Below are 22329 nucleotides of genomic sequence, written 5' to 3'. Positions count from 1 at the left end.
CAATGCAAGTCAATATTGGATTTTTCGCGTTTCATGACCAAATCATACTGTATAAAACTGATTGTGTAGCTCAATGAATATTCTAATATAGGGACAATTCACATGGATTGAATTTGTGGCATGTTTAGCATTTGGAGGCAGTGTTAGGTAAAACAAAATATATTTTGTAATTTGGATGTAGAAACAGTGATTGATGGAGGATGAGAGATGGTAGGCACCATCCTACTGGAGCTCAGCTGGACTCCACTCAGTTTGATTTCAGCAGTTTGTGGTTCTTCTGATTCAGAAGTTTGTGCTTCTGAGAGTCTGATTCAGGAGACTGAAGGCTTGGTAGCATGGGTCATATGGTTTGTAGCAAGTGTTATTAATTGGCTTTTTGGTTTTTCTTAGTAAATTGTCAATATAATATTAGAAGATTGTTTGGTGGCCCTTTGCTCGCGGCCAAATTGATTAGCTCAATGCGCGTTTGAAGGGCGCGGCTATGTTGAAACGTCATCAACCGCAGACATACAATATGGCTGCGCCCGTGGACACAGCACATTAGTTGTGTGCACTGACTTACAACTGCTTTTTTATTGTTATAATTGAGGTAAAAACCCGACGACTGTGGGTATATAAGTAACTATGGCAGTTTGTCAGCTCGATATGTTAAATTTAGGTTTGTTTGCTAACTTGTTAAAACTACTCGCTATATCTATAGACATGCTGGGAAATGTGTCTGTCGCTGAATAACTAGTTAGCCAGCCAGCTAAGTGATGTGTAGTAGTGATTGAGGGGGAAACATTGTTACAGGGCAAACTTACTACCTTTACATACAGGTTAGAGGACCACAGTACAGAGCCCTTATTTTACTTTATCTGACGATGTAATCGGATTCCAGATCTACCTCTATGATCTACCCTCATAGCCAAAGACTGCAGTGATACTTTTTTGTTTTTTTGTGTTAGTTTTTATGGCAAAGGTTGTACTGTGCTAACAGGGTTTAAGCCCCACCCCGGCATCATCCCTCAATCACTACTGTGAATTAACATTCAAGGAGTCTACCCCACAGAACTAGAGCAATAGAATATATTTATATGCTACCCTGCTGGTAAATGTGATAACATATGGGAGTTGAGTCAGCAGTTCATGTGAATTCCTCCTGTCTTCACTCCAGATAAAGATGGCCACTCCAGGCAAAGTGTGGAAAAAGGAGCGGAAGAAGCAGATCCCAGCTAAGACGTCCCTGAACTCCCCCTACAGACTGCAATGGAGCCCGCTGCAGAGTGATGATGTACACTTCATCCTGGACACTCTGAAGAGCAAACTGTCAGCAACTGGCCTGGAAAAGAAAGAGGTGAAAGGGTTTCGACAGTGGGGGAAAAAGAGAAATAAGAACCCACCTACAGGACATGACTCGGTAGCTGAGCCCCCACAGATACCCCTCGACACTGTAACACCGGAACGTCCTGTTAAACCCAGAGAGCAAGGCTGGACTGACGTAGCCGCTAGGAGGCAGCTGGCCATCGGCATCAACGAGGTCACCAAGGCTCTGGAGAGGAACCAGCTCCGGCTGATGCTCGTGTGCAAGTCGGTTAAACCGCCGCACATGACGAGCCACCTGATAGCGCTGTGCCGGACGCAGGGCGTGGCGGCATGCCAGGTGCCGCGTCTCAGTGAGAGTGTGGCGGGACTGCTGGGGCTGAAATGCGTCCTGGCACTGGGATTCAGACAAGGGGACAGGAACGAGGATGGGACGTTCTCCGACACTGTGGAAGCCATTGTACCCAGAGTGCCTGCTCTGCAGGTTGCCTGGATACCAAGCCCTCCCAGTGAAAAAGGTGCAACAGTTGAGGGGCAGGTAGGAGAGGAAGAGGGAATAGCTGAGGGGCAAATGGAGATGGGAGAGGAGACAAGAGGCCAAGAACGGAAAATTGAAGACATTTCTCCAGACATTACAGAATGTCCATCCTGCGTACTTCAGCCTCTTAAAATGAAAAAGATTATCCCGAACCCCTCTAAAATACAGAAACCAAAGACTAAGAAAAAGTAGAAGAAATGTATGTACAAAAGATGACATGAAACGGTAGTGTAGGCAGCCCTGGATGCTGATTGGAGGTGGAGGTCTCTGCTGACAATCTGGAGGAAACACTCCCAAAATCCCATGGAGGACTTAAATGAAATAAATTAGACAGCACACTCAGATGTATCTTTTAAAGTCTAGATGAGTTTATTCCATCATGCTGGTATAGCTTGCGTGAGTATTTGAAACATATTCAGTATTTGGATGAGAGGTCCTGTCTAAACGCTGCTGGTTCTAATTCCTAATTTCTTTTACAGCCTGCCAAGGAATTCAATAAAAATACTGTTTCTCAGTTAGAGAAAGGTGTGTGTCATTTCAAAACTACACATTTTGATATTATATATATTTAAAAAAAAACATCTTAAATAAGGCAAGGACTTTGGGTGCTCTCACTAGGGGTATCTGCATTGTATCAAAAACTGTCTCATGCTCAAATTCAAACAAGTTGAAGTATACATCCACAACAGACCCAACACTCAAGGTGCCCCTGGGACTAATAAACACATGGATGACTCAGATTCACAGTTTTGGGGATCAGTTCTATTTCAGCCATCTTTATTTGGATGCCCAGTGTTCTGTGCCATTGACATAGGTCGTCTTCCCTTGCTCAGACGTTAAATGCATCAACCAATGGTTGCGTGCCGCCGGGCACCAGATTGCTATAACGTGGTTAGCTGATACGCAAAATACCTATCCAGGCATTGTAAGATCTGGCATGTATCAGCAACGTCTGAGCAGAGGAGCCTGACCATTACCTTGGTTTGGGCACAGCCCCAGATGCAGACCACGTTCAGAGCCACACCTCAGAAATGCTTAAAGCAAGTAACTCCCCACGAGGGCAGCGTAAGAATGAGAACTATACATCTGCTCTTTCCATGACAAACTGACTTGGTGAAAGCTATGATCCCTTATTGATGTAACTTGTAAATCGGCTTCAATCAGTGTAGATGGTGAGGAGACAGGTTAAAGACAGTTTTAAGCCTTGAGACATGGATTACGTATGTGTGCCATTCAGAGGGTGAATGGGCAAGACAAAAGATTTAAGTAACTTTGAACAGGGTATGGTAGTAGGTGCCAGGAACTGCAACGCTGCTGGGTTTTCACTCTCAACAGTTTCCCCTGTGTATCAAGAATGGTCCCCTACCCAAAGGACATCCAGCCAACTTGACAACTGTGGGAAGCATTGGAGTCAACATGGGCCAGCATCCCTGTGGACCGCTTTTGACACCTTGTAGAGTCCATGTCCCGACGATTGAGGCTGTTCTGAGGGTGAAAGGGGCTGCAACTCAATATTAGGAATGTGTTCCTAATGTTTGGTACATTGTATTTTCCCCATGTAAACAAAAAAAACATTTTCCCCCATGTACACAATCAACTAACTCAGTTTCTCATTGACAGGGACACTTGTATATCTAACTGTAGTAACCATGACGACATCAGCAAACAGAACAGCTGTTTTCTCTCATCACAGGTTCCTTCATGTGCTGGATCATACACAAGGAGCTACCTGATACTCCAACCCAATACCTTTATTTATAGGTGAAGATGTCGATTTGATTTTTAAGGGGCTTTAACAAATACTGACAGACATGGGAGGAATGGTGACAGAACACACAACATATAAGCACAATCCTAAATATCAGAATTGTGCCCGGGAAAAAACATTGGGACCTTTTTAAAATAATATATGCTGTTAGCTGCACAAACACACACAAAAAAATAAAAACTATAACAGTTGTAAAATAATAAAATTCCCATCCTGCATTTTATGTTTCTCAAACACTCAGATATTGAAAAACCTAAATACACAAAACAGAAATAATCGATATATAAAATGCACCTAGGGTTGTTAAGGAGCCTTTCACTCAGTTAAGAACTTATGATTTGTGCTTCAAATACCTTCTTCCTCAAAAATCCCTAGAATCCCCTCCCCTTCTAACCGTTCATAGGAACACCAAAGTCAATAACATCTACGCTAGTTGAATCTTTCCTCTCCCACACTACAGGAATAAATATGTTCTGGCATTAAATGTACAGGTTACTACATTTCTGCACTGTCCAACAAACACAGTTACCAATGCACCTTTTTGAATTAAACAAGAAAAACACTTTGGATGCAAGTCTTCCTTCTCTTCATGTAGTGTGTGTGTACTGTACAAGAGTCTGTCTCAGGCAGAGCATGACTTCACATTCAGGATGTTGATGGTTAAAAAGAGTTACGAGTTCCGGGTGAGCAGAGAGAATGTTCTCCATGATAAAAATGATCCAGGAGAGATGCTCAAAGTGATGCACACCTCCCGATCACTTTGATTGGTTGATTGTTGTCATTGTCTTCTTCTAGTTTGGGGCTACCTGTGTGTCCAGGTAGCGCGATGTTAGGGGTCAAAGAAGACCTTTGACCTCTGAGTGTGTAGCAGTCACAGACAGACTAGTTATTGAAGAACAAGGCCAACCTGAAACAGAGCGACAGAGATAGAAACATAATTTGAATTATTGACTGATTTCCCATTATGAAATCCTTTCACTATTTTCACAGCACACCCAGGAATACACCCCACCTTGTTGACACACACACACACACACACACACACACACACACACCACACACCCGCCTCACCATGTCGGGGTCCATGGGGGGACATTTCCAGTTAAAGAGGTAATACTGCAGGTTGCCATCTCCGATGCCAAATTTGAGCTTCTCCAGAAACACCTTGTTCTCCATCAGGTCCAGAGCATTAAACACATCAAAGCCTTTCTGTGGGACACACAAACACACACCATTTAGATGGACGTGATCGTAGTTGTGTTGAACCTTTGTATTTATGTTGGAAAGAGTGTGTGTGTGTGCAGTACCAGTTTGGCCAGTATGAGAGTGTCATTCATCAGGTCCAGTAGTGGAGTGTGTGTGTGAACGCTGTAGAAGGAGTAAGCAGCCTTTAGACTTCTGTGCTGTGGATGGTGCATCACTGTGGAGGGCAGGGTGTAGAAACTAGTGAAGTCTGTCAACACACCACCGGCACCCTGAGGGTAAACACAGAATAGCAAATTAAAAGTACTCAGATGTCAGTATCGAATTATATTGAACAAAAATATAAATGCAACATGCAACAATTTTACTGAGTTACAGTGCATATAAGGAAATCAGTCAATTGAAATAAATTCCTTAGGCCCTAATCTATGGATTTCACATGATTGGGCAGGGGCGCAGCCATAGGCCCACCCACTGGAAAGCCAGAGCCAGCCAATCAGAGTTTTTCCCCACAAAAGGGCTTTATTACAGACAGAAATATTCCTCAGTTTCATCAACTGTCCGTGTGGCTGGTCTCAGACGATCCCTGAGGTGAAGAAGCCGGATGTGGAGGTCCTGGGCTGGCGTGGTTACACGTGGTCTGCGGTCGTGAGGCCGAATTCTATAAAACAACGTTGGTGGTGGCTTATGGTAGAGAAATTAACATTAAATTATCTGGCAACAGCTCTGGTGGACATTCCTGCAGTCATCATGCCAATTGCACACTCCCTCAAAACTTGAGACATCTGTGGCCTTGTGTTATGTGACAAAACTGCACCTTTTAGAGTGGCCTTATATTGTCCCCAGCACAAGGTGCACCAGTGTATTGATCATGCCGTTTAATCAGCTTCTTGATATGCTACACCTGTTAGGTGGATGGATTATCTTGGCAAAGGAGAAATGCTCTCTAACAGGGATGTAGACAAGTTGGGCACAATATGAGAGAAATACGCTTTTTGTGAGTATGGAAGATTTCTGTGATTTTTAAATTTCAGCAAATGAAAAATGGGACAAACACTTTATATATTGCGTTTATATTTTTGTTCAGTATATCCATCTAATTATCTAATTGAACAGACAAAAAGACAGACCCCTACCTCCACTACAAATGTGTCTATGATGTTGTCCTGAGGGAGGAACCAGTGTGCCACCTCCTCCTCGCCCATAGAGGGCGCCAGCTGGAATCGTCTCATGTGTTTCTGCAGCAGCTCCGTCACCTGACGCACGTCACGCCTCTCCATCACTCGCAAGCCAGGGGTCTTAGTGCTCTACAGAGCCGGAAAGAAAGGGGAGTTATACACATACAACCAACATCACACAGGCCTGTAACCATAAAGCAAAGTTTATTAGCCCCGTCAGCTGGGGGAAGTGTCTTGCTCAGTGAAGGAGAGATGTGATAGATGGTGGAAGTGTAACATTGTGTGTGTTCTTACGTCTGGTAGTCTGTACAGTTTCATGGTTCTCTGCAGCGTCATGTTTCTGCTCAGGTGAGAGAATTTCACCTCCACCAGCTTCCTGGGGTTCAGAGAACGATGCCAGTACCTGTTCACAAAACACAACACTCCTGTTACATACTCTAGTTACAGTCAACTTACTACAGTTAGAATGCATAACTTAAGTTGCCTATGTATTCTTATTATGTTAGGACAAATTCATGAATTGTGTCTGTGTACCTGCAGGTAGACACAGGTTTGGGTAGTACCACTCCTGCCGTGTAGGCGGCCTGGAATATACCCTCCAAGTTAACCCTTCGTGTGATCTCCCTGATCAGAACTGGAGCCACACGCTTTGAACGTAATTTCTTATGAACACACAGGAAGTTGATCTCAACCATTTTCTTTAAGCTGGAGAGAGGGAGGGAGGAAAATGTGTGCATCAAGTTCAGCACTCACATGCACCTGTCCACGACGTTGTTGATGTGTGATTAGAGCGTGTGTTTAGGGCGTGTGTGTGTGACTCACGTGTCGTAGATGTGGATATCAGCAGGAATGGCACTGATGAAACCGACCAGTTTCTTATTGGAGGAAACCCTCACCCCACAATGCCACTGGGGCAACCAGCCTGGAGGACGCAACGCCCTGAAAGAGAGAGAAAGAGAGAGAAAGAAAGAAGAGAAGGAGAGAGAAAGAGGAGAAGATAAGGAGAGAGAGGGGAGAGAGAAAGAAGAGAAGATAAGGAGAGAGAGGGGGAGAGAGAAAGAAGAGAAGATAAGGAGAGAGAGGGGGAGAGAGAAAGAAGAGAAGATAAGGAGAGAGAGGGGGAGAGAGAAAGAAGAGAAGATAAGGAGAGAGAGGGGGAGAGAGAAAGAAGAAGGAGAGAGAAAAAGAGAAGGAGAGAAAAAGGAGAAGGAGAGAGAGGGTGAGAGGAGGAGAGACACAAGGAAGCAGAGTAGTTTAGACAGAGGCCAAACACACAAACAGTTTAACAATCTAAGTAGAGTATGGATTTGACTTACCATTTGAGAAAGCTGGGTGAGTAATCAAATCTAAACATGTTGTCATCATCCTCCACATAGTTCTCATTCAACAAGGTGTACAACTCCTTCAGCTGAGAGAGAAAACGAGAGTCTTAGTAAAGTCTTCTGACTGCACGACTTTGATGTCTGGTGGCAATGAATATAAACTTTTTAACACAAAGAAACATACACACTCACCACGTCAGCGTTGCTGAGGTCCAGAGTGTCCCACATAAAGCCCTGTGGTAGAGAGTAGGGCTCCTGTCTGATGTTGTCCTTGTCAGCCTCGATGGGCCCATGGCTGGTTACAACCTCATCTGCCAAAACACAACCAGCCAATCACAACCAACCAGCCAGCCAATCACAACCAGGGGACTTGAGGAAATACAGCCATTGTGTTTTCTTACTATAACAATGTGTTTAACTTTTCTCTGATTGTGGGAGTACTATATCTGTGGGAGTACTATATCTGTACATATTTACAGGGCCTATAGAAAGTTTACACCCCCTTGAACTTTTTTTGCATTACAAAGTGATCTTGAAATAGATTTGTCTTTTTTTTGGTCATTGATCTATACAAAATACTCAATTCTACACATTTTTACAAATGAATAAACATTTTATACTTTTAGGCTTGTTTAGGCAAGCCTAAATGAGTTCAGAAGTAAAATGTGGCTTAACAAATCACATACGTTATATGGACTCACTCTGTGTGAAATAATAGGGGTTGACATGATTTTTGAATGACTACTCCTTCCTCTGTCCCCCATACATAAAACATCTGTAAGGTCCCTCAGTGAAGTATTGAATTTCAAGCACAGATTCAACTACAAAGACCAGCAAACTTTTTGAAAGCCTCATAAAGAAGGGCAGTGATTGATAGATGGGTAACAATAACAAATCAGACATTGAATATATCTTTAAGCATGATCAAGTTAATAATTATGCTGTGGATGATGTATTAAACCACCCAGACACATCAAAGATGCAGCAGTCCTTAACTGAGCTGCAGGACAGGAAGGAAACTGCTTAGGGATGTCACAATCAGGCCATTGGTGATGTTAAAACAGCTATAGAGTTCAATGGCTGTGATGGGAGAAAACTGAGGATGGATCAACAACATTGTAGTAACTCCACAATAATGACCTAAATGACAGAGTGAAAATAAGAATACAAATATACAAAATACAAATATTCCAAAACATGCATATGTATGCAACAAGGCACTAAAGTAATACTGCTAAAAAACACAGCAAAGGAACACATGTTTTGGCCTAAATGCAAAGTCTAATGTTTGGGGCAAATTCAACACAACACTGAGTAACTGCCTCCTTATTTTGGTGGTGGTGTCTGCGTCATGGTATGGGTATACTTTACATGGGCAAAGACTTCCGTTTCTTTTCATCCTGAAAAACTCAGGAGGGAGCTAAGCCCAGGCAAAATCCTAGAGGAAAACCTGCTTTACACCAGACACTGGGAAAGGAATTCATCTTTTAGCAGGACAATAACCTACAACACAAAGCCAAATCTACACTGGCATTAATGACCAAGACAGTGAATGTTCCTGAGTGGCCAAGATAGATTTTCAAGACATTTAGGTCAAAACTATGTCAAGACTTGAAAATTGCTGTCTAGCCATGACCCCCAACACCGTGACAGAACTTGAAGAATGTTGAAAATAAAATTGGCAAATATTGCACAATACAGATGTGCAAAGCTCTTATGAGACTTACCCAAGAAGACTCACAGCTGTAAATGGCTGCCAAAGGTGTTTCTAACATGTATTGACTCAGGGGACTGAATACTAATCTAATCAAAGTATATTAGTATTTAATTTTATCAGCCCGCCTGGTGTTCAACATTCCCAAGTTCTCCCATGTCACCCCGCACACTCCACTGGCTTCCAGTCGAAGCTCGCATCCACTACAAGACCATGGTACTTGTCTACGGAGCAGCAAAAGGAACTACCTCTCCTTGCCGTTAGGCTAGGCTCAAATCCTGTACCCCAACCCGAGCACTCCGTTCTGCCACGTCTGGTCTCTTGTCCCTCCACCCCACGGGAGGGCAGCTCCCCCTCAGCCCAGTCCAAAAATAAATGCCTCCTTACTAGCTCTGACTAAGCTGATAGTAAGTACATTTTTCCTGAAAGTAGCTATGACTGTGATATGTGGTTGTCCCACCCAACTATCTTAAGATGAATGCACTAACTGTAAGTCACTCTGGATAAAAGCATCTGTTAAATGACTAAAATGTACATTTATATGAATACATCTATATTTTAAAACATTCTTCCACTGAGTATTTAGCGTAGATCATAGACAAGAAAATCACTAATAAATCAATTTTAATCCCAATTTGTAACAAAATGTGAAAAAATCTAAGGGGGTGTAGACATTCTATAGGCCCTGTATGTGTAGTTTAGTAAAAGTGCGTGATCGAGTGTGTATGTCTCACTCACTGTGTGTGTCCCTACTCACTGAGTTTAGGTACTGGCTGTGTGTCCCTACTCATTGAGTTTAGGTACTGGCTGTGTGTCCCTACTCACTGAGTTTAGGTACTGGCTGTGTGTCCCTACTCACTGAGTTTAGGTACTGGCTGTGTGTCCCTACTCACTGAGTTTAGGTACTGGCTGTGTGTCCCTACTCACTGAGTTTAGGTACTGGCTGTGTGTCCCTACTCACTGAGTTTAGGTACTGGCTGTGTGTCCCTACTCACTGAGTTTAGGTACTGGCTGTGTGTCCCTACTCACTGAGTTTAGGTACTGGCTGTGTGTCCCTACTCACTGAGTTTAGGTACTGGCTGTGTGTCCCTACTCACTGAGTTTAGGTACTGGCTGTGTGTCCCTACTCACTGAGTTTAGGTACTGGCTGTGTGTCCCTACTCACTGAGTTTAGGTACTGGCTGTGTGTCCCTACTCACTGAGTTTAGGTACTGGCTGTGTGTCCCTACTCACTGAGTTTAGGTACTGGCTGTGTGTCCCTACTCACTGAGTTTAGGTACTGGCTGTGTGTCCCTACTCACTGAGTTTAGGTACTGGCTGTGTGTCCCTACTCACTGAGTTTAGGTACTGGCTGTGTGTCCCTACTCACTGAGTTTAGGTACTGGCTGTGTGTCCCTACTCATTGAGTTTAGGTACTGGCTGTGTGTCCCTACTCACTGAGTTTAGGTACTGGCTGTGTGTCCCTACTCACTGAGTTTAGGTACTGGCTGTGTGTCCCTACTCACTGAGTTTAGGTACTGGCTGTGTGTCCCTACTCACTGAGTTTAGGTACTGGCTGTGTGTCCCTACTCACTGAGTTTAGGTACTGGCTGTGTGTCCCTACTCACTGAGTTTAGGTACTGGCTGTGTGTCCCTACTCACTGAGTTTAGGTACTGGCTGTGTGTCCCTACTCACTGAGTTTAGGTACTGGCTGTGTCCCCCTACTCACTGAGTTTAGGTACTGGCTGTGTGTCCCTACTCACTGAGTTTAGGTACTGGCTGTGTGTCCCTACTCACTGAGTTTAGGTACTGGCTGTGTGTCCCAGAACTGGTACTTGTGTTTGGTGGCCTCGTCGATGCTCTTAGCTGGTCCCTGGCAGGACAGCAACTCCATGGCTCTCTGGATGTCCTGCAGCTTCTGCATGGGCAGCCCTGGGTTCTACACACAGGTGAGAAGGTTAGAACACACACACTCAGAGAGAGAGAGAGAGAGAGAGAGAGAGAGAGAGAGAGAGAGAGAGAGAGAGAGGAGAGAGAGAGAGAGAGAGAGAGAGAGAGAGAGAGGAGAGGAGAGGGGCAAAATCCCAAATGGACCCCTTACAACCTATGCACTTGTGGAGATCTGAGGATTTGATTGGTATATGAAATATGGTGCAACTTCCACTTAGCCTCTCTCAGGACAAGGTGGCGCTATTACCATATTGCTTAAACCTGTCAAATCCAGTCAGATCTCCACAAGTGCATAGGGCTTGATTTGGGATTGGGCCAGAGCAAGAGGGGGAGAGAGAGAGCGGTTATTCACCTTTATCTCCTGTGAGTCTGAGGCAGAGTCTGACTTGGCCCCTCCAGAGCTTGGCTTCTCTTTCTTTCTCTTCTGTTTCTTCTTCTTCTTCTTAGCCCCCAAGTCTCCCCCCGGACTCCTACACACACACACACACACACACACACACACACACACACAGATTTGATAGCTTGCTGGCTACATCTCTGCTCTGGAGTAAAGGTTAGCTGGTACTATTGTCATGCTGAATAATTAAAGTCAGGCTAAAATGGGGCCAGATTATGCATACCCCATTTGAGTTGCCGGACATGTATAAATCCACGAGTACCGCTGTAGGCTATAGTTGGTATACCTCAGTGGGTGTAACCGGAGCAGAGTAGCAATCACTCTGCCTAACAACGTTAGTTTACATACCGTTTTACGTCTAGCCTGCTGCTGTAACGTCAGAGAGGGACAGCCAAGGATATGCGCTGCTGTTAGCTAGCAAATGCGCCAGCAGTATAAAACAAAATAAGCCATTTAGTTAGATAAATATCCATTTAGTTTATGCCATTCCATTGACAATTGCTTTAAATGCAAACAAGTCAACCCTACAGGCTACTCACATGCTAAACTGGCAATTTAGCTAGCTGGCCAGTTAGCTTGCAATAACTACACAACGCCTAGCACGCTGAGTCTCATTCATTCAAATGAAAAGCTACTAAGCTAGCTTTCATTTATATGGCTACATTGCCATGACATCCACTAGCCAGCAGAATTACAATACACTTGCTACTCAGACGACAGAGGGCCATCATCACATAAAAACATTATGTGATAGAATTGACGAACAGGGCATATATGGTCCTTGGTCGTAAAAACACTAACGTTAGATGTATGCGCGAGCTCATTATCCAAAGAAACTCATCCACCCCCTACACAGGACTGAGCCACCGGAGCGTGGACGCGTGCTGCCCCGGACTGCTGCGTTTTGTGTCTGGTTGGTGAAGCCGAGCCTCACCCTTGCATGTGTTCATTCTCCTCCTCGTTATCGCCATCTATTCCGCAGGTGTCCTGGTCGTCCAGCTCCAGGCTCTGCTGACTGGCTGCGGACTCGCTATCTTCCGCCATCATGGATGAAAACCTATATATATATATATATATATATATATATATATATATATATATAAAAATATATATATATGCTGAATGAACAGGAGACAGGGAGGGATGGGAAAAACAAAGAGGTTAGTCGGCAATAGCGCCATCCAGTGGCCAATCTCATCGCAGCACGTTTGCAGAGCAGTAGGCTAAATTCCCAAATCACATCGAAACAAGGAGAGGTCAGTGATACACTACATGACCAAAAGTATGTGGACACTTGCTTGTCGAACATCTTATTCCAAAAGCATGGGCATTAATATGGAGTTGGTCCCCCTTTGTTGCTATAACAGCCTCTACTCTCCTTGTTAGGCTTTCCACTAGATGTTGGAACATTGGTGCAGGGACTTGTTTCCATTCAGCCACAAAGGCATTAGTGAGGTTAGGCCTGGCTCGCAGTCGGCGTTCCAATTCATCCCAAAGGTGTTCGATGGGGTTGAGGTCAGGTGCCCTGTGCAGGCCAGTCAACTTCTTCCACACCAATCTCAAAACATTTCTGTATGGACCTCACTTTGTGCACAGGGACAATGTCATGCTGAAACAAGAAAGGGAAGGCCCTCAAATGGTTGCCACAAAGTTTGAAGCACAGAATCGTCTAGAATGTGATTGTATGCTGTAGCGTTAAGACTTCCCTTCTCTGGAACTAAGGGGCCTAGCCCGAACCATGAAAAACCGCCCCATACCCTTATTCCTTCTCCACCAAACTATACAGTTGACAAAACATTCGGGCAGGTAGAATTCTTCTCCTGGCATCTGCAAAACCCAGATTCGTCTGTCGGACTGCCAGATGGTGAAGCGCAATTCATCACTCCAGAGAACACGTTTCCACTGCTCCAGAGTCCAATGGCTGCGAGCTTTACACCACTCTAGCCGACGCTTGGCATTGCGCATGGTGATCTTAGGCTTGTATGCGGCTGCTCGGCCATGGAAACCCAGCTCCGGACAAACAGTTCTTGTGCTGACGTTGCTTGCAGAGGCACTTTGGAACTTGGTAGTGAGTGTTGCAACCAAGGATAGATGTGCTTCAGAAATCCAGTTCTGTGAGCTTGTGTGGCCTACCACTTCAACTTCATAATAACAGCACTTAGAGTTGACCGGGGCAGCTCTAGCAGGGCAGAAATTTGACGAACTGACTTGTTGGAAAGGTAGCATCCTATGACAGTGCCATGTTGAAAGTCACTGAGCTATTCAATAAGGCCATTCTACTGCCAATGTTTGTTTATGGAGATTGCATGGCTGTGTGCTCGATTTTATACACCTGTCAGCAACGGGTGTGGCTGAAATTGCCAAATCCACTCATTTGAATGTGTGTTCACAAACTTTTGTATATACGATACCAGTTAACATTTTGGACACCTCTACTCATTCAAGGGTTTTTCTTTATTTTTACTATTTTCTACATTGTAGAATATTAGAAGACATAACTATGAAATAACACCTATGGAATTATGTAGTAACCCCCAAAAAATGTCAACAAATAAAAATATACTTTATATTTGAGATTCTTCAAAGTAGCCACCCTTGCACACTCATGGCATTCACTCAACCAGCTTCTTGAGGAATGCTTTTCCAACAGTCTTGAAGGAGTTCCCACATATGCTGAGCACTTGTTGGCTGCTTTTCCTTCACTCTACAGTCCAACTCTTCCCAAACAATCTCAATTGGGTTGAGGTCGGGTGATTGTGGAGGCCAGGTCATCTGATACAGCACTCCATCACTCTCCTTGGTCAAATAGTCCTTACACAGCCTGGAGGTGTGTATTGGGTCATTGTCCTGTTGAAAAACAAATTATAGTTTCACTAAGCGCAACTCAGATGGGATGGCATATCGCTGCAGAATGGTGTGGTACCCATGCTGGTTACGTGTGCCTTGAATTCTAAATAAATCACAGACAGTGTCACCAGCAAAGCACCCCCACACACCACACCTCCTCCTCCATAATTCACGGTGGCAACCACACATGGAGATCATCCGTTCACCTACTCTGTGTCTCACAAAGACACGACTGCTGGAACCAAAAATCTCAAATTTGGACTCATCAGACCAAAGGACAAATTTCCACCGATCTAATGTCCATTGTTCGTGTTTCTTGGCCCAAGCAAGTCTCTTCTTATTGGTGTCCTTTAGTAGTGGTTTCTTTGCAGCAATTGGACCAGGAAGGCCGGATTCACACAGTCTCCTCTGAACAGTTGATGTTGAGATGAGTCTGTTACTTGAACTCTGTGAAGCATTTATTTGGGCTGCAATCTGAGGTGCAGTTAACTCTAATGAACTTATCCTCTGCAGCAGAGGTAACTCTGGGTCTTCCTTTCCTGTGGCGGTCCTCATAAGAGCCAGTTTCATCATAGCGCTTGATGGTTTTTGCGAACTGAAATGTTCCAGATTGACTGACCTTCATGTCTTAAAATAATGATGGACAGTTGTTTCTCTCTGCTTATTTCATCTGTCCTTGCCATAATATGGACTTGGTCTTTTACCAAATAGGGCTATCTTCTGTATACCACCCCTACCTTTTAACAAGGCACACATGTTAATGGAAATACATTCCAGGTGACTACCTCATGAAGCTGGTTGAGAGAATGTCAAGATTGTGCAAAGCTGCCATCAAGGCAAAGGGTGAAGAATCTCAAATATAAAACATTTTTATTTGTTTAAACATTTTTTGGTTACTACATGATTCCATGTGTTTTGACATCTTCACTATTATTCAACAATGTAGAAAATAGTAAAAATAAAGAAAAACCTTTGAATGAGTAGGTGTGTCCAAACTTTTGACTGGTACTGTATAGCATAGATCAAACGTTTCCATCATATATTAAAAAAAATAACATCAACATTGCCACGCTATGGAGCTGATAAGGGAATTTATATGTTTAAAGGTAATGACTAAACAATTCCACCCTGAAACGTAATTATGACATTATGTAACATATATAATGAATAATTAGACAAACGTAACTATTAGTAATTATTAGATTCTGTAACATGTATAATGAATTAGAATGATAAACTTCAGTCTAATAAGGTTTGGTCGAGACAAGTAGAAATGTGTGTGTGACTAAGAAAATACTGAGAACAATTAAACTCTGTATGACCTGACCTGGCTAGAACTCTGAGAAACTTACGGCAGGAAAGGGAGTCCCATCAATGTCCCTCTAATCTCAGGGGAATGGAACTGCCAGCTTGGTAGTGATAAACAGTGGTGAGAACTATGGGGAAGGATACATCCCACCTACTGTTCGTGTGTATGTATGTGCGTAGGCTATCTACTGTTTGTGTGTAGGTATGTGCGTAAGTAGGGAGGGAGTGAGTTATAAAATGACATGTTCTTTTTATTTTGACTTTAGAACGTTCTCGTGAATAAACTTTACGGACCTTTTGCATAAGCTGAGTCTGCCTAATTATTATTAAACCCAGTGTCTTACAAACCTTGGGGATTGGTCAAAGCTTATTGTTAGTTATTATCATTGGGATTGAAAATTCTCGTGACAGGAGCGCGTCTGTCAGCTACTGAATTCAGGGGGAAACGGCTGAGCTGCAGGTTCTCTGGCCATTATGTCCCGATGGTGGGTTGATATGCTGCTCCCTTAAATCCGCCCGTTAGTAACTGCCAACCGGGAAAGCCTTGCGGGGGGAGTCAGGTTCTCCCAGTCAGCAAGATGTTGATAGATTTTCTGTCTATATACAGGTCCGTCAAAAGGAGCATGAAATCTGACAAGCCTAATGGAAACGAATAGGTCAACCATAAGGGAATGAAAAGCTTTACCATAATTCGGTGTGGCTCAGTAATGTAGAACATGTAGCCATGACTATTGCTCTAGTTATCAGATACATTAACAAAAACCATAAGAGCGTGAACGTGAACCATGCATCTGGATACAGTCTAATCCTGAAGCTTGCACACATTTGACATTGATCTACAGAGGATGACTCAATTATGTTCTCCTTAATTCTACTACACTCAAACTTGCTCTATACTCTCTAGACTAGTGCTAAACAATACACAGAAGATGCAGAAGTCCAGTTTGTCTCTTTATTCAGAATAATAAGCGTAAATTATAATACAAGCAACCAGTTAAGACATTCAGAATGGATGGAACAGTAACATACAGTACTCTTCCAGAGTGGTAACTATGGTGATGGAGTACAGAGAGAGAGAGAGAGGATGAGGGGTCATTCACAACACTAGCTCACATGTCAATATGTAGAGGAGAGAACTATATACACTGTAATGCCTCAGATGTCATATGCTGTCACACACACACACACGACCTGCAGTATATTGTCTGCACACACAGATATGAACACTCAGGCACATGCTTGCGCAGAAAGACATGACTACACACTGGCACACAGAGGCAGATGCAAAAATCAATAAACAATCTAGCTATGGTCACACAGCATCCTCCCTTTGTGACTGAGGAGAGGTGAGAGGGGGTTACTGCATGCTGTCTGTCAGGGACAGAGGGAGGAGAGGAGAGAGGGATGAGGTAGTGGAGGGTTAGAGCTCAACAGGGGAGAGGAGAAATAAATAGCTTGCTGAACTGATCAACTGATGTGTACGAGTCAACTTGTTCAAAGGCACTTGGAAAACGAGGAAGTCGATTATAGTGGTTTCCAAACGTCAGGATGCAGTTTGGTTTCAGAGAAAAGGCTTGGGTGTGTGTGTGTGTGTTTCAAACTCTGTGCTTACAGTAAGGAAAAAAAACGATAAAACATATCCGAGTAGAAAATAGCATAAACGTATTTGAGTAAAATAGTTTGGCAACTAAAATCACAGAGTACTTAAAATTACAAAACAAGGCATCTCAAGCAACTGTATAAAAGTGATGCATAGCCAGCCGTTTAGAGCAAAGTATGCCGAAGTCAGTGGTTCAACACAAAAACCTTCATATAAAACCTCACTGGTAGAGTGCTGTAATATCAACAGTCACCAACAGAGGGGGCTGTATCCCATTATCTGATTCACCAGTCATGTGGATGGGAAACTGAAGTTACACACACACTAATCTAAGGTACCCTAACGTTGGAAAATGCAAACCTAAAAAAATAACAAAACAAAATATGTTTTAGTGTCACATACACTGGATAGATGCAGCCATAGTAGAACGGCACCCCTGGAGCAAATCAGGGTTAAGTGCCTTGCTCAAGGGCATATCGACAGATTTTTCACCTTCTTGGCTTGGGTATTCTAACCAGCGATCTTTACATTACTGGCCCACCGCTCTAACCGCTAGGCTACCTGCCGCCCAGATTAAGACTTGTGGGGGGAAAACTGATCATAGATCTGTGCCTCTGGGCAACATCTACCTGCAGCATTAAACATTAGAGTAGCTTCCTTTCCTGCTGTATGTATATCCTGTCCTAGTTACTGATCTTAAAACACCACTACTCCTTCTACCTAGACCTGCCAGTAGACATCCGCCATATTGCTTTTACTTGTCCGATGCTTTTCAGATCAGTGGACTGAAGCAGATAAGACTGAGGAAAGGAGGCTGCTGCTAAGTATTGAAACACACTCATTGTCTGTCTACTTTATTCTACAGCCCCTTTTTGCTGAAGGCATAGCAGTTGTGCATTACATGTTCTCTGACGTTGTTTAGTTTGTTTTCACTTCAGGAATTCATCTGTATCACTCAGACAAAGTCTCTATGGCATGTCTAGTCAGTGGCCTGTCCATGTAGTGTGGGGCTATGATGATACACAGGAAGGATTAGACATTAGAATGTATGGAGTTCCAATGGACTTCCAACTGTTCCAATCGTTTCCATTCACTGACAGTTCCATTTAGGTCCCAGTGCAGATGTATTCCTGAATGATCTGTACATCTATAGCTGGCCAATCCTTCTTCATGTCACTCTGGGGTAGGGTGGTGGGAGGGTAAGTAAGGTCATAGTTCAAGGGTCAGAGGTTATTTGAGGTTAAAGACTGCCAGTAGGGGGCGCTCCTCCCTCTTCTGCCAGGGGCTCTTCTTCTCCTCCTCTCCGTGGTCGTCAGGGGCAACAGACAATAGGGCCGTCTGGTCATGCTCAGTCCTGAAAACCACGCCCTCTGTCTCTGTGAGTGGGGGTGGAGAGGAGGAGGAGGAGGAGGAGGAAGAGGAGGGGGAAGAGAGGGGTGAAGGAGCCTCTTCCTGTATCATCCCCTCTCCTCTGTGTTCCTCTTCCGCCTCGTCTTCCTCTCCTCTGTCCTCCTCCTCTTCCTCTACTTGTTGATGTCCCTGTGTGTTCTGCAACCCTGGACCTAAAGGGCTGTCCTGGGGGCTACACTCAGGAGTCTCCTCCTCCCCCTCCAGGTCATCCACATATACCAGCTGGGTGTAGGCCATGGCAGGAGGGCCGCTCTTTGTCCTCCCCCTCTCTCTGTCTTTCTCTCTTTCCCTATCTCCTACCTTCCTCTCTACCTCCCTCCCCCTCCGCCCTGCTCTGGGCTCATTCAGGTCCACTCCGGAGTCCAGACTTGCGTCGTTTCCATTGACATGTCTACCACCACTGTTGTTACCATGGCTACCTCCTCCACCTGGATTCCCCTTGGCTTGCCCAGCCCGCTGCAAGTCTATGTAAGAATGTCTGATGGCGTTAGACCGACCGTCCAATGAGACGAACCAGGCGCGCGGGTGTGTGAGGGGCTTCCCTCCCCGCAGTTCCATCAGTTTCCTCTCGGCCAATAGCGTGTCCTCGCCGTTCATTTGCATAATCCCTGCCTCCCCAAGTGCTGTCGGGATAGACAGGGACTCTGATAGGCTGCTCCACTCCCCTTGCCCCTCTCCTTGTCCCTGGTTGGCTGAGGCGGTAGCATAATCGGCGTGTGTTTGCCCCAGGGGCTGCTGGGAGTGTGAGGCGTTGAGCTCAGCCTGGATGGTCTCCAGGTCACTCTGCTGGTCAGTCTGTAAGAACAGGGCCTGGCCACACAGCGGGTGCTCCCCCGGCAGGCGCATGTAGTGGGCTGGGATCACCAGGGTGGGCCGGATCCTCCTGGGGTAACCGTCTCCTCCACTCAGCAGGTCCACAGAGCCACAGCACAGCAGCTGGCCCGGCCTTGGGAGGGAGAGGGGCAGGGAGCCCAGGTGGTCCACAGACCGGGACAATAGGTAGTCTGGGGGTCTGCGCTCACACCCCTCCCCTCTGATAGGGGAGACAGGTGGGGAGCAGGGCGAGGTAGCCTCAAGCACACTAGTCCCGCCCTCCCCAACACCACTCAATTGACTTGCTGACGCCTGCACCTGATTTGAGGAGGAAAGTCTATCTGGGAGCTGATTGATGGATGAGCAGATGGAGGTGTATGATTGGCGGTAGCCGGCATCCGTCCCGGTGGAGAGGGCTGACTTAAACGGGAACGTCTCCACAGACTGATGGTAGTCTCTGCTGCGCGGCGTCAGGTTGCCTAGCGATGAGCCATGACGACTTCGGCTGTGGTTTCCTAGCGACATGCGACTGTGGTTGCCATGGGAGACCAGGTCATGGCGATCGTAGGAGGAGGGTTTGAGCATGGGCGTGGTCATGTCGGGTTCTGCTGTCATAGAGACCAGCTCCAAATGAACCTAGAGATGTGATAAGGTTTTAGTGTCAGTTTCACAGACAGTAGTACTATGCCATTATCTAACATGCTCTTCAAACAAAATACACAGAACACACAGGGAACAATTCTATCAATACACACCAACACAAAAGTGAAAAAACTCAACAGAATATTAGCTGTGATTATAACAATAGAAAGTGCAATGGCAGTTCCAAAGTGCAGTGGCAAAGGGAGAAAGCATGTTTGTATGAAGAGACCAGTGGTCCCTGGCCTGGGTGTTGACTGACCTCGCTGCTGATGAGGTTGAGGTGGGACATGGAGGTGGACTGGTCTCTCTTACTGCCCTCCAGACCAGACAGGGTCAGCTTCCGCTGGGACAGACGAGGCTTCACACAACCACGCCTGGAAAGAGACAGAGACAGGGAGAGGGAGATAGTGAGGGAGAGACAGGGAGAGAGAGAGAAACGGGGAGAGCGAGAGAGACACAGGGAGACAGAGACAGGGAGGGAGAGAGAGAGAAAAGGGGGGAGGAAAGAAAAGACAGTCCTGTTGAAACTCAAGACTGCTTCACTGACGCACAAGACACACTTATGACAGTCAGCAGGGAAGTCCATTGATCCAGACAGACAGACAGACCTGCAGTAGTACAGTAGTAGACAGAGCAGGCAGAGGAGGATGACAGCCATGCCTCCCAGTATGGCCAATAGGAAGACTGTGTGGTACGTACTGATGTCCTTTGCCACCACCGGACCTGCAGAAACAAACACATTATTTTTTTTTTTTTACGGTTCACAGAGGAAGTTATACCTGTTTTAAATGTGTGTGTTGGTACCTGTGTCTAGCGGGGACATGGTGTGTGTTGGTACCTGTGTCTAGCGGGGACATGGTGTGTGTTGGTACCTGTGTCTAGCGGGGACATGGTGTGTGTTGGTACCTGTGTCTAGCGGGGACATGGTGTGTGTTGGTACCTGTGTCTAGCGGGGACATGGTGTGTGTTGGTACCTGTGTCTAGCGGGGACATGGTGTGTGTTGGTACCTGTGTCTAGCGGGGACATGGTGTGTGTTGGTACCTGTGTCTAGCGGGGACATGGTGTGTGTTGGTACCTGTGTCTAGCGGGGACATGGTGTGTGTTGGTACCTGTGTCTAGCGGGGACATGGTGTGTGTTGGTACCTGTGTCTAGCGGGGACATGGTGTGTGTTGGTACCTGTGTCTAGCGGGGACATGGTGTGTGTTGGTACCTGTGTCTAGAGGGGACATGGTGTGTGTTGGTACCTGTGTCTAGCGGGGACATGGTGTGTGTTGGTACCTGTGTCTAGCGGGGACATGGTGTGTGTTGGTACCTGTGTCTAGCGGGGACATGGTGTGTGTTGGTACCTGTGTCTAGCGGGGACATGGTGTGTGTTGGTACCTGTGTCTAGCGGGGACATGGTGTGTGTTGGTACCTGTGTCTAGCGGGGACATGGTGTGTGTTGGTACCTGTGTCTAGCGGGGACATGGTGTGTGTTGGTACCTGTGTCTAGCGGGGACATGGTGTGTGTTGGTACCTGTGTCTAGCGGGGACATGGTGTGTGTTGGTACCTGTGTCTAGCGGGGACATGGTGTGTGTTGGTACCTGTGTCTAGCGGGGACATGGTGTGTGTTGGTACCTGTGTCTAGCGGGGACATGGTGTGTGTTGGTACCTGTGTCTAGCGGGGACATGGTGTGTGTTGGTACCTGTGTCTAGCGGGGACATGGTGTGTGTTGGTACCTGTGTCTAGCGGGGACATGGTGTGTGTTGGTACCTGTGTCTAGCGGGGACATGGTGTGTGTTGGTACCTGTGTCTAGCGGGGACATGGTGTGTGTTGGTACCTGTGTCTAGCGGGGACATGGTGTGTGTTGGTACCTGTGTCTAGCGGGGACATGGTGTGTGTTGGTACCTGTGTCTAGCGGGGACATGGTGTGTGTTGGTACCTGTGTCTAGCGGGGACATGGTGTGTGTTGGTACCTGTGTCTAGCGGGGACATGGTGTGTGTTGGTACCTGTGTCTAGCGGGGACATGGTGTGTGTTGGTACCTGTGTCTAGCGGGGACATGGTGTGTGTTGGTACCTGTGTCTAGCGGGGACATGGTGTGTGTTGGTACCTGTGTCTAGCGGGGACATGGTGTGTGTTGGTACCTGTGTCTAGCGGGGACATGGTGTGTGTTGGTACCTGTGTCTAGCGGGGACATGGTGTGTGTTGGTACCTGTGTCTAGCGGGGACATGGTGTGTGTTGGTACCTGTGTCTAGCGGGGACATGGTGTGTGTTGGTACCTGTGTCTAGCGGGGACATGGTGTGTGTTGGTACCTGTGTCTAGCGGGGACATGGTGTGTGTTGGTACCTGTGTCTAGCGGGGACATGGTG

General features: G+C 45.7%; 3 protein-coding genes across 7 annotated transcripts in view; 1 reads left to right on the top strand and 2 right to left on the bottom strand.

Moving 5' to 3' along the window:
* The first annotated feature begins 489 nt into the window (after positions 1–489).
* Positions 490–2354, top strand: LOC106591255 (ribonuclease P protein subunit p38). Of its 2 annotated transcripts, none has more exons than XM_014182470.2 (2): positions 490–589; positions 1157–2354. In XM_014182470.2, exon 2 carries the CDS (start codon positions 1163–1165, stop codon positions 2030–2032), a length of 870 nt encoding a protein of 289 aa, XP_014037945.1. In that variant the 5' UTR covers positions 490–589; positions 1157–1162; the 3' UTR covers positions 2033–2354. The 2 variants fall into 2 exon arrangements, with proteins under 2 accessions (XP_014037945.1, XP_014042076.1); XM_014186601.3 differs by having other exon boundaries at positions 517–658.
* Positions 2187–12412, bottom strand: LOC106591256 (glycylpeptide N-tetradecanoyltransferase 2). 4 transcript variants are annotated; one of them, XM_045698451.2, is made up of 12 exons: positions 12287–12412; positions 11308–11425; positions 10803–10944; positions 7504–7622; positions 7306–7397; positions 6812–6928; positions 6524–6694; positions 6284–6392; positions 5948–6118; positions 4916–5083; positions 4680–4817; positions 2187–4515 (listed from the first exon to the last, which is right to left on the bottom strand). In XM_045698451.2, the coding sequence occupies exons 1-12, from the start codon at positions 12397–12399 to the stop codon at positions 4495–4497; spliced, it is 1479 nt and encodes a 492-aa protein (XP_045554407.1). In that variant the 5' UTR covers positions 12400–12412; the 3' UTR covers positions 2187–4494. The 4 variants fall into 4 exon arrangements, with proteins under 4 accessions (XP_045554407.1, XP_045554415.1, XP_045554408.1 ...); XM_045698459.2 differs by lacking the exon at positions 12287–12412 and adding an exon at positions 11701–12280; XM_045698452.2 differs by lacking the exon at positions 12287–12412 and adding an exon at positions 11576–11692.
* A 4033-nt stretch (positions 12413–16445) lies between these two features.
* The window catches only part of LOC106576092 (protein FAM171A1), a 35353-nt gene continuing 29469 nt past the window's right edge, over positions 16446–22329 (bottom strand). Inside the window, exons 7-9 of the mRNA XM_045698448.2 lie at positions 20581–20695; positions 20232–20346; positions 16446–19966 (exon numbers count right to left, since the gene is read on the bottom strand). Coding sequence (XP_045554404.1) covers positions 18338–19966; positions 20232–20346; positions 20581–20695 — 1859 coding nt within the window. The 3' untranslated portion in view covers positions 16446–18337. The remainder of the gene's footprint in view (positions 19967–20231; positions 20347–20580; positions 20696–22329) is intronic.

This window comes from Salmo salar, chromosome 02 (genome assembly GCF_965601325.2).
Source record: "Salmo salar chromosome 02, fSalSal1, whole genome shotgun sequence".
Classification (NCBI taxonomy): domain Eukaryota; kingdom Metazoa; phylum Chordata; class Actinopteri; order Salmoniformes; family Salmonidae; genus Salmo; species Salmo salar.
The sequence above is the reverse complement of the archived record's forward strand: the minus strand, read 5'-3'. Positions and strand labels throughout refer to the sequence as shown.